This window comes from Girardinichthys multiradiatus, chromosome 15, assembly GCF_021462225.1.
Source record: "Girardinichthys multiradiatus isolate DD_20200921_A chromosome 15, DD_fGirMul_XY1, whole genome shotgun sequence".
NCBI classification, from domain to species: domain Eukaryota; kingdom Metazoa; phylum Chordata; class Actinopteri; order Cyprinodontiformes; family Goodeidae; genus Girardinichthys; species Girardinichthys multiradiatus.
In genome coordinates, this window is record NC_061808.1 from 393,672 (window position 1) to 406,009 (window position 12,338).

Here is a 12,338-nt window from a genome sequence, read left to right on the forward strand (position 1 = left end):
CTCGTTCTTTATTCCTCATCAATCCAACCTTAATTTTGGTTCATAATCCATGACTGGTGTTCTCTTCCTAAGTCCTTCCTCTGGTCTTTGACTTGTCCTGCCTTCTTCACTCATGTCTACATGTTCTTCTTCCTCATTAAGTCAAGTTGCTTCCCTTCTTTTTTTGTCATCGTAATTTTATTTAAAGACGGTCCAGATCTTTCAGCCTTCAGATGTTCTTCCTAAAGACCGAGCCTTGAATTTAAAACCTTGAGCTTCTGCAGAGCTGAAGCTGACGTGATGACCACGTTCTGAAAGGAGTTCACTCCTGGCAACACTGATTACCTCATACTATCCTGACTCAGGAGCCATTTTCAGCAGAGAGATCATCAAATATCTCAGGCTTGTGATGCAGCAGGGTCCAAAGCTGCAAATTTATGAAGGTGTTGGAGGAACAATAAGCTGCAGAGGGACTCAGCGCCAGAACCTTCCTGCTCGGGACCCACTCAGGTGACAATAGGAGGCTGAAGCGAAGCTACTGCCTGTATAAAGAGCTGGAGATCTGATTAATAAAAACTAAACCTGGTTGTTTTATTTCTCTTGGACGTTTAGAACTCATCAGAATTCTTTTATTTCTGATCCCAACTCTGAATAAACAGATTAAATCTCCCTGGCTCCTCACATTCACTGGGAAAAACGGAAGATGGACAGGTGTACTGGACAAAGAGAGAACATCAAGCAGCTTCAGTCAGGATCTGGACCTCTGCTGCCCCCTGGTGTTCAGGAGAGACAGATGAGCTGCAGGCTGGTGCAGACACAGACCACTGAGCCGGAAACGAACTAATGTGCTGCTTCTGCAACGGCTGGGTGATTTTCTCTGATTTCCTCCTGAACAGAAAGTCTGAGATGTCCTCAACATCATAGTGGTTTTATGTGGACAGGCAGACTGAGGGTAGAACAGAAGAAGCTGACGAAAGACAGCATGGAGGGACATGGACTGCAGATTTCAGGGATGGACTATAATCTGGTCTCTGATGTCAACTAAAGCATTTTTTCCCTGTGGAGGTGTACCTGGGAACAGGTTCCTGCAGAAAGAGACCTCCTTTGTTATACTGCAGGCTTTCCTCAGCATCTCACAAGAAGGTGTTAGAGATCCATGTTAGAGATCATTTAAACCCAGAATGTTCTTCTGGATAAAATGTTTGGGTTTTCAACATACGTTAATGAGAAGAGTAGTCGTCTAGCAATTTGAAAGTTGTGGGTTACATGTCTATGTGCCCCTGGGCAAGGCACTTTAGTTTAGGTTCTCTACTGATCTACATATTGTGTATGAAGATATATAAATGTTCCTACCCTGAAGGTATCCGGAGACCTGAGGTGGAATTTCTGCCGGATGTCCTCTGGCGCTCCAGCACACAGGCGGTAGAAGATGTGGTAGTTCCTCTCCTCAGAGCCTTGTGTACAGATCCGTGATTTCTCTAAGAGGTAGTGGGACACAAATCCACCGACAACTGCATTCTGAGGAAAAATAAAAACAGGACAAACATGTTCATACCGTGCATCGAGTCAGAAAGTTCTGTCTGTCCGGCACCATGAATTAGGAAGAGTCAAATACAACCTGATTTTATGAATGTGGAACCAAAAGCAGCAGAGATGGTGGAGAACTGGCTGTATATTAAGACAATTCTTAGGAAGATAACAGTAAATCCTCCTAAAGATAGAAATTACTGAGACAAGATGAAACTTGAGAAAGTGTAGAGACCCAAGCGGTGAGCCCTGAGGCACGTCTTTGTCTGCATGTTTCACTGTAACTAAAGCAGTTCATTTCAATCCAATTAAAACTCATGCCTCATGTGTGCGTGTTGACGAGGTTATTTCGTCTTGAGGAACTGGGAACCCCAAGACACATGAGGTTTCATACTCCAATGTTTTAATGAAACCAATCCTCCTCATTGGAAATCAATGCATCATTCACTTAGATGAGGTGTGTTGATGATGTCATTTCATTACCTGGGAGGCCTGTTAGAAAATGGTTGAAACTTGAACCAAAACTGGAATCTTTCCATACAACACAGAGCCTTGGGGTATCCCAGAGTAAATTCAGTCAACTGTTTAGAAAACCTGTATCTTTGGTTCATAATGTGTTCATAGCTCTATAAAACTGCACCAACATTTCTTTGTTGATGGACTAAAACTCACCTTTAAGGGTTTTCATACTTGGTTGAAAGAGCCAATAATAACCACAAATAATGTCTGAATGAGTCTAAATATTAATGAAATGTTACAATAACAGATGAAGATAAAACTAAATACAGACAAACCAACTCATTTATAGGACACATGCTGAGGATGGCTGCAGGAAGCTTGGACTTGATGCTGCTGGTTTTGTCTTTCTCAGGTAAAACGGTGTATTAATGATCTCTTTTACTGCTAAAAGTTTGTATGACGACAGAAGAGAGTTGCACTAAATACCTGCATTTATTAGACCTCATCTTTAAATCATAAAATCCTCAGTGGAAAACTCTTTTGCAGTTTATTCTAATAAAACAGAGCAGATCACCTTCTCATTGAAGTGGATCTCCACAAACTTCCCAAAGCGACTGCTGTTGTTGTTCCGGACAGTTTTAGCATTTCCAAAAGCCTCCAGCAGGGGGTTAGCTGCAGAAATCAGACAGCTGAGTTAGGAACATTCATTTATTATACCAGCTAAGAGAAGTAATAATGATTACCTTCGACTATCCTCTCGTCTATGTCCTGCCCTGTCCCGTATGATGTTGTTAAGTATCTGAAATTGTGGCCCACAACACATAAAGGAGAAATTAAGCTGTTATAACCTGAACATCACACACTGTGCTGACAATATTAGAAACAACACCGAGTCCTGATTAATCAGGAAAAAATAAAGTTATCCGGGCCTCTGAAAAAGCCAGAGGTTTCTATGGAAGATGATTTCATAGAAACCTCAGAAATCTAGCTTCGTGGTACTACAGACCTGGCTAAAGAAACCCAGTTCTTCCAACTATGGATGTGTGCACATTCATCCCAAAATGTTGGAGGCAAACTGCAGATAGGAAGCTTCATCCACACCTACCTGAGCACAAACTTAGTGTTTTCGGTCTTCCCGGCCCCGGACTCTCCTGAGACAATAATGGACTGGCTCATCTTCAGGACCTTCATGTCCCTGTACGCCTTATCAGCTGCAGAGCAACACATGGACATGAAACTGGCAGATTAATCCTCTCCTCCCAGAAACACACATCAGTTAAATCTTCCAGGTTCTGCAGGGACATTCCCAGATCTTTATGGTCCCACCAGAGCGCTGTGGGCCTGCCCTGGGTCTCCTCCCAGTGGGAGGCATCCTAATCAGATGAACCCTTCTGGACATGCAGGAGCAGTAGGTCTACTCCAAACTCCCCCAGATTAAACCTGTCTCATCTTCCGAGGAAGCTGACTCCAAAATGTTTAAGAGTAAAAAGATCTCACCGATGGCATAGACATGCGGCGGCAGCGTCCCCAGTGACCGGCCCTGGTACTGCTTGATGGTCTCAGCTGAGTAAAGCTTTGGGATGTCATAGTACGGGTTGACTGCAATCAAGATGTTGGCAACATACGTCTGAAAAGAAGAGAAAAAGAAAACTCTTTAAACTAACAGTTCACTCTGTGATTTAAACCAAATCATCTGCTAGAAGCTGCTGGATATTAAAACTGGATCAGTTCATGCTGAAAGTATTGCACAATAAATAATGTGAGGAAAGCTAAATCTTCTATCAAACCTCCACAAAAACACCAAGAACTCCTCACTGAGCACAGTTCCACCCGGCACCACTAGATGGCGGGGTGCACCCAATCTGCAGCTCCTATTTCATGAGCTAACAAAGCAAAGTTCAACTGAGTCTTGTGTGGTCAGGTGTGAAATTTATGAGGAGCAGTTTAAAGTTCATTCATGCAGGCCTGAGGTCCAGAGAAAAATCCTGCTCTGCTTCACTGTCCTTCAGGCTTCCTGTGGCTGTGCAGCATGAAGGTCAGCTTTACTCACATAGATTTTGTCCTTGCTGTAGCGGACTCGAACATTGTTGAGCAGAGTAGCTTCATTTAGGTACATCAGAGAGCCTGAGAGGCAGAGACAGGGCAGAGTTACTGCAGAGCACCAGGATCAGAGCGCCACCTAAAGAATGGAAGGCAGAACAACATCAGCATCAATAACAGATGAAGGAGCAGACTGAAACCTACAGTTATCCTCCACATGTTTGGTGACGTCATCCTCAGCAGGGAAAACCTGGTTGATGGGAGCCAGAAACGTCTGCAAGAGGAGAAACAATAGAGAAGAAATATTTCATTAAACATATTTATTGAATGAATTAAATTATTTCATTCCAGATTCCACATAAAATGTCAGGAAAACAAAATATGAAAGATATAAAATATATTCATACAACAAATGTTTTAAATGGAAACAAAGAAGATATAATGTTCATGTTGAGTTCTGTACATGTACCTATGAAACATAAATGAATCCATTTATAAGACTGAAGATGCACTCACCGGCCACTTTATTAGGAACACCTGTCCAACTGCTCGTTAATTTCTAATCAGCCAATCACATGGCAGCAACTCAATACATTTAGGCCTGTAGACATGGTCAAGATGATCTGCTGCAGTTCAAACCGAGCATCAGAATAGAGAAGAAAGGTGATTTAAGTGACTTTGAACGTAGCATGGTTGTTGGTGCCAGACAGGCTGGTCTGAGTATTTCAGAAACTGATGATCTACTGGGATTTTAACGCACTACCATCTCTAGGGTTTACAGAGAATGGTCTGAAAAAGAGAAAATATCCAGTGAGCAGCAGTTCTGTGGGTGAAAATGCCTTGTTGATGCCAGAGGTGGTGGTGTAATGGTGTGGGGGATATTTTCTTGGCTCACTTTGGGCCCCTTGGTACCAATTGAGCATCGTTTCAACACCACAGCCTACCTGAGTATTGTTGCTGACCATGTCCATCCCTTTATGACCACAGTGGACCCATCTTCTGATGGTTACTTCCAGCAGGATAACGCGCCATGTCATAAAGCATGAATCATCTCAGACTGGTTTCTTGAACATGACAATGAGTTCACTGGACTCAAATGGTCTCCAGTCACCAGATCTCAGTCCAGTAGAGCACCTTTAGGATGTGGTGGAACGGGAGATTCTCATCATGGATGCAGCCGACAAATCTGCAGCATCTGTGTGATGCTATCATGTCAATATGGACCAAACTCTCTGAGGAATGTTTCCAGTACCTTGTTGAATCTATGCCACCAAGGATTAAGGCAGTTCTGAAGGAGGTCCAACCCGGTACTAGCAAGGTGTACCTAATAAAGTGACCGGTGAGTGTATGTGCTCAGTGTGGAAGCTCTGCCTTTGCTTCTGAGGGTGAAGTCTAACTGAACATTAGGTGGGACACCTTGGGATTCTCCAGGGGGAGCTGGACAGGGTAATGGGTTAGAGGGATGTTCTTCATACACATGTTAGATGACAGAAAGATACATTTGGTGATCTTCTACTCAGTCTTTCAGAACTAGTTATCAGGTGAAACAGGATGGAGAAGCTACAGATGGACATGACAGATAGACGCAGATCTGCAATGTTCTCCGTCCATCTCCTGACCTCAGAGCAGATTTGAGCTGTCCAACAGCTGCAGATACAAATCATCTGAAATTATCTGAACCTTGAGCAGCTTCTTCTGAGTTTCTGTAGCTGGGCTGGTAGAAACAGATGAGTTCCCTGGACCATGACAGAGAGAATGACCCACTCATTCAGAACCGCTTGTTTAAAGACGCACTGGTTCTGACTGGGTAAGAGCTGCTTCCCTGTTAGCATCCAGTGTTTGAGTGCTTCAAGCTGATCTTCATCTGGTTCTAGTGAACCCCTCAGAGCTTTGCTGTGTGGCTGCAGCTGAACTTCAAGTCCCACATTCCTGAAGCTGCCGTAGTACGAGGCTTTCTGAACATACACATGACTGAAGTTTCACAGAGCCCAGTCCAACTCCTGCAGAGTCCAATTGGATCTTCAGGAGTTAGTTTGGACCCTGAGGCGATCCATTCTTTCCAGTCCCCAGTCTGAGCCCCCAGCAGTTTATCAGAACCACAAACTACCTGAGAGGAGAATTCTGCCAGAACTAAAACTGATTTGATTTTGTCAAACAGAAACAAGATGAAAAACAGCCAAAGCCCAAAGAAAAACTCTTCTACAGAAAGCCCGGAGATCGTTGACCCAGATTCCAGGGAAGGTTTGGATATGAGGAGAGCACATTCCCAGCATTCCCACTAAGCTTCATCAGATAACCTGCGAGATGAAACAGCACAATGAAGAGAGGGGACACCCATCTGGACAAAGACCCGGTACAGCATGACACTGGACCATGGACACTTGGTCAGACCCTGGCGCACACTGGCCATTGTTCTGGGTAAACTGGGAGAGAGGTCGAACGGCAGAACTGCATATAATATTCAAATCTGCTCAAATGTGTTTTAACGTGTTTCTAACGTGCTGATAGAGTCTGGTTTTTAAAGCAAGAACGTTGTTTTAAAGGGAAAACTTCTGGAACATCTCCAACATGAAGACAGCAAACTCATACATAAAGGTGGAAACACTGAACATCTGAGCTGGTCGTTGACTTAGGAGTCCTGCACATTATTCATGTCAAAGTCTTTCCAGAGTTCTCCATCCTTTACGTTCCTTTTAGAAACTAAAACACTCAAGTTCTCCATGTATTCTGGCCAACTATTCATACAGCGAGCAGGATTTACATTTGGAACCTGGAAAAAACATGACATACATAAACTGATGCTGCTTGCTACATGGCTGCAGAACACGAATGCTTCAAAGTATCCTGCAGGTTTTAACTCCAACAACAGAACCACAGTAAACTCTGGCACGGCTCCTCCCAGCGTGTCTTCCTGCTGTTACTGACTTTTAAAACGTTTACACATTTGCTCCATTTTCAGCACATTGAAAACACTGATGAAATACCATCATTACCAGGACAGATGTATGACCCGGGAATTAGACAGCACCCGCTAGGCTGTGACATTTCTGTGTTTTATTGTCCAACAGTAAACAGTTCCTGGAGGCTTCAGGACGGGGAACGCCAAGGCCTCTCCAGGGAATCTAGCTGTGGGGGTTACCGTGGTGACAACCTATCAATGACATTAAAAGGTGAGAGACGGTGAGAGACGGGATGATGAGGCTTCTCATCCAGAGGAAAAGTGAATTATGGGGGAGGGGAACCTGTTTGAAAGCCACTTTAGATAACTTGTAGGGTCCACAGGTCCATAAGAAGGAAGTTACTTCTTCTTCAGCAGAAGGAGCAGACAGAGGCGCTGAGCAGGATTAACATCACGTTTTCAGTCATTTATAAGGATTTCACCCAAAATGAACCAAGAGAGAAATAAAAACCCTTTTAGGAGTTTGATACAACGTAAAATAAATTAAACTATAACTACCTTTGTCAGAATAATCAATATTAGGGTACAATTAATATTAAAAAATAGATTCTTTAAAAATATTCATTTGTGTCAAAAATCAATACAAACAGAACAGTTTTCATCTTCCAGAGATGATTCATCACTTCACACCGCAGGTATGCAGACACGCAGTCAGCCCCGCCCCTTCCTGCAGACACGCACTCAGCCACGCCCCTTCCTGCCGACACGCACTTAGCCACGCCCCTTCCTGCAGACACGCAGTCAGCCCCGCCCCTTCCTGCAGACACGCACTTAGCCGCGCCCCTTCCTGCAGACACGCAGTCAGCCCCGCCCCTCCCTGCAGACACGCACTCAGCCACGCCCCTTCCTGCAGACACGCAGTCAGCCCCGCCCCTCCCTGCAGACACGCACTCAGCCACGCCCCTTCCTGCAGACACGCACTCAGCCACGCCCCTTCCTGCCGACACGCACTTAGCCACGCCCCTTCCTGCCGACACGCAGTCAGCCCCGCCCCTTCCTGCAGACACGCACTTAGCCGCGCCCCTTCCTGCAGACACGCACTCAGCCGCGCCCCTTCCTGCCGACACGCACTTAGCCACGCCCCTTCCTGCAGACACACAGTCAGCCCCGCTCCTTCCTGCAGACACGCACTTAGCCGCGCCCCTTCCTGCAAACACGCACTCAGCCGCGCCCCTTCCTGCAGACATGCACTTAGCCACGCCCCTTCCTGCAGACACGCAGTCAGCCCCCATCCCAATAATTGCAGAAGGAATTCAACACTACAGAGCCACACTTCTTTAACTGTGGATAGATTTACCATGAATGGCTGCTGGCTTATTTAATGCTGCAGGTATGCAGTGTTTTTAATTTGATGGTTTGATTGAATTATGTTCCTGTGAGCTTGTAGTAATTTGTGTTTTTCCTACAGTTTAAGCACAGTTACCTGCAGTCATTTTAGAATTTTGATTCTGGTTACTCCGTTGTGCTTTTGGGTTGTGTTTATTTTTCTACGTATATGTCAGGACGGACTAACCATTCTTTACATTTTTTTGTTTGTACGTCTTCTCTCTTTCGTTTTTTTGGGTCACTTCCCTAGAAATGAATATCCCATGTCACCGCTAGTCTGAAACCCGATCCTGTCTGGAGTGTTATTTTTTTGTGGTGTTTACAAGATAGCAGTGAGAGTGGGTCATATGGGTTTGCAGTGAACAGTTGTAGTGTTTCCACGCGGGTCTGTCCGCGGGTTTACATGTTATTCGGATAACAGTGAATGGATAAAGTTTAATGGGCCAACTTTTTATCTATGTGGAAATAAATCTTGTTAATTGCTTTATTTCTGAGTTGTTGATTATTTGACCTCTGACAGACATTATAGATTAGATTTTCTGAACTTCATTAGAAAGAACCTGGGCCCTCTGAAACAGGATGGTGCGTTTTCAAACATGGTGTTGGGTAATTTCCTTAACATCGGTACCAGGATATTAAGGATCATGAAAGCCAACGTCTAGGTCACGTTTGTTCTATGATCTGAGATCTGGTTCAGTAAGGAGACCAACTGTTCAGCTGGAACATGTTGGTACCATGATCCTGGCTACACGTTGCTGGCGGGTCCGGCTCGAGGGTTTGACTAGTAAAAAGCTGAGCAGGCTTCCTGTGGGGCTCGTCTTTGAAGCCATATTGTAGAACTGTTTTTGTGAAAAGAGCACAGAGTTTGGATCCTCAGGACCAGCTCAACCATGGATCGGTACCAGCCTTCAGGTCTGATCTTAGAGCCTGTTGGTGTTGTTGCTGGGCTGTCAGCTGTCTGTATGCATGTTGCTCTGTCACAGTAATGTTAGTGATTCTTACAGCTATAACATAATAAGTGTCCTCATATCACCTTTCCCTTCTGCTTGAGAAGCTCTATGGTGAGGCTGTCTGCTCCGATGTCCACGATGGTTCCTAGCTGGAATCCATCGGTCGGATGAGGCGCCCAGACTGGCTTCCCATCCTCCATCGCAGCGCTGCGATGGCTCTGGAAAGAAGAAGCACAGCAGTTAGTTGACGTTTCTCTGGTTCTTCTACAGCTGATATTAAATACTAACTGAGACTAAACCAGCAGAGTTCTTGAAAAATGTTCTCAGAACCAATCAGTGTCCTGGAGAACCAAGCTTCACAAACACTTCCCAAAAACTTCAAAGATTAAAATGATTCTAACTGAAGCTTCTGCTGCTGAAACAGTAATCTGATCTGAATATGACCTTCTAGACCCCTATGAAGACAAGATGTTTGACATTCATCATTAGATGCATTTCAGGCTACAATAGCAGCTGGGTCAGAGGTCATATGGAGATAATGAGGTACCAGATGATATTTAAGCATGTAGCAGATATCTGAAGAGAAAAGTTCTGAGCATGTTTACTCCAGTGGGTTCAACCCAAAGCTCCTGACAGAAAGGCTGAAGGATGTGCAGATTGTTCTTTTGCAGATCAGAAGATCAGGGAATGTGGAGGAATTTCCACCTAAGCTGCACAGCCAGTGTTCTCCTCAGGACTGTATTGTTGGCTTTTCTACCTCTCTAGTTATGGTCCATGTAATCTGACCTGAACACCATCTGTGCTCTGAGCTCCGATGGTTTGTGGTGTGCAGAGAACCGGTTCTGCTGATACCACCTCTGCTCCTCTATGGTGGACTTGTCTAAAATCATCAAGGGTGTATCCTGATTGAATCCTGGTTTTATTTCTAGGATTTATCTTGGTTTGTCTGCTGATTAAAAACTGGTTTTGGTTTTGTTTCATTCTGAATGTTTTCTTATTAAATCCGGGTTTTGTTCTGATCATATCCCGTTTTAAACCGGACTTTAACCTGATTTGGTCCCTAGTAAAACACTGGATTCGCTCTAGCTTTATGTTTTTATGCTACTTGTTTTATTGCCTATGAACCATCTTTGAACCTGTCAGAGTGCTGAACAAAGCCTTTCCTTCACCAGGCTGGACAACCAGACGCATCAGGAGCATTTTCAGCTGAGATCCAATCAATATCTATCAGTTCTGGCCCGATAAGTCGGGAAGCTGATCGCAGCAGATTGCAGGTCCTCCTTCACACCAGGCTTCCTGCCAACCCAGTAACCGCTCACTATGGGAACCTTCTAACTGCTCCATTAAGATTATTAAACCTTCACTGTCTGTCAGGAAAAACTGCCTCTTTCATCAGCGCTGCCTGTAACCACCAGGACGGGTTCTAATCCCTGCAGGAGGTTCTGTTGCATGACTCGCAGAGATTCGGACAGAAGCCCATTCTGGGTTGAAGGTCCTTTTTATGGTGGTTCTTTAAAGGTGAACCAGGCTAGAAGCTGGGGTGACTCTACAAGCAACGACTGGGTTGGGTTCAAATTCTACATACAGACTCAAATATATTCATACACCCCCACAGATCTGTACTTGGTCACAGTAGGGTGATCTGTCAGGAAAATGATCGCAAACACATCCCAACTGGTTTTGGAGTAGATAAAATGAGCCTACAGGAAGCTTCTGGAATTCTGGACCCAAAGGTCCAACCTCAACATGGCTGGAAATTTAAGGGCCGTGTTCCACAGAACCAGGCCGTTTAAAGAACTCTTCTAAAAGGAGTGGTCCATCCTCCAGCCAGGAGGAAGCCAGAAGCCTGTTGATGGCTGAGTGAGGATCAGCTGAACATCATGTCGATGCCGTTCAGGAGAACAAACTTTCCAGGAAATACTTTTACTTCAGAGGGTTGGACCTACAGAACAAAGCATCTCCTCAGAGTCTGGTCTTTTGACACAAAAATAATCTGAAAATTGGATAACATATACATCTTCAATATGATGTCATCCAATCAGCTTATTTTCTTTCTGAAGATACCATTGATGTGTTTCTAAAGCCAAGGCATCTACATCCAGTCATGCCCTTGATGTTCTCTCTGTTGAAGAAGTCTCCAGGCTTTCTCAACATCTTTTCTCTGAAAGTGTTCAGGTTCTGGATGGAATCTGTGTTAAACAAGAGCAGCCAGAGTCCACCATTTCCTTCATGTCAGAGTTCACCGCAGCTGCAGCTAAGAAGAACCTGCACCAACAAACGGTTCACTGCTCACCAGGAAGTTCAAACCATACCTGTTTCTGCTCCTAAAACAACTTCTATTAATCACTCGTCAGTCTACCGACCGCCTCCTTCAAGTGAAGGTTTGAGGAAAATATTCTTCCTTCCCAGCTTCGGTTTCAGCATCAGAATCTGATCCTGAATCCTGGTCTTCTTCCAGCTAAGTGTCTGTAGGATGTGGCCCAAACCTTCAGAAACGTTAAGGTCTCCTGGACCAGGATTCTTCTTGAATGCTGTGTTTTTATTTCCCGTTCTGATGCGGACTACGAGGAGCACCACGGCTTCCTGCATGTTCCCAGTATTTAAGTGTTTCCTCAGCAGCCTGGACATGTTGCCTGATAAAAGTGTAACTGGTCCTGGAAACATGGAGCATGAAGGTTGAAACAGACCATCAGCTGGGGTCACCAGTTTATTAAGGAGTGGCAGCAGCAGGAGGGCAGAGCTGGTTGGAGAGGAGAGGTGAAGCAAATGTTCCTACTAGGACTGGAGCAACGTCACCATATTCTTCATCCGTTGTGGTTCTTGAACGTGAGGAAAAGCTCAGACTGAGACCAACTCGAAGCTTTCTGAAACCTTCTCCCGTTTCCAATATTGTCCAAACCTCATTACAGAGAGGTTCACTAGTTCTGCGCACGGCGGTACCGGTGGGTAAAGCACCCGACCCACGTACGGAAGCTACGGTCCTAGACCAAGTCATCACGGGTTCCAGTCCCGGCTCGTTGACCTTTGCTGCACGTCTTCCTCTCTCTCTCCACCCCATTTCCTGTCAGTCAACCTACAAAATAAAGGCCACTAGTGCC

At 44.9% G+C, this 12,338-nt stretch overlaps 1 protein-coding gene across 10 annotated transcripts in view; it reads right to left on the minus strand.

The window, feature by feature from the left end:
* myo6a (myosin VIa) overlaps positions 1-12,338 on the minus strand; it is an 86,715-nt gene that overhangs the window by 54,819 nt on the left and 19,558 nt on the right. For all 10 annotated transcript variants that reach the window (XM_047388849.1, XM_047388848.1, XM_047388847.1 and 7 more), the window contains exons 2-9: positions 9,324-9,458; positions 4,210-4,279; positions 4,016-4,089; positions 3,463-3,592; positions 3,071-3,176; positions 2,709-2,764; positions 2,540-2,637; positions 1,333-1,497 (exon numbers count right to left, since the gene is read on the minus strand). In XM_047388849.1, coding sequence (XP_047244805.1) covers positions 1,333-1,497; positions 2,540-2,637; positions 2,709-2,764; positions 3,071-3,176; positions 3,463-3,592; positions 4,016-4,089; positions 4,210-4,279; positions 9,324-9,440 — 816 coding nt within the window. In that variant the 5' untranslated portion in view covers positions 9,441-9,458. The remainder of the gene's footprint in view (positions 1-1,332; positions 1,498-2,539; positions 2,638-2,708; positions 2,765-3,070; positions 3,177-3,462; positions 3,593-4,015; positions 4,090-4,209; positions 4,280-9,323; positions 9,459-12,338) is intronic.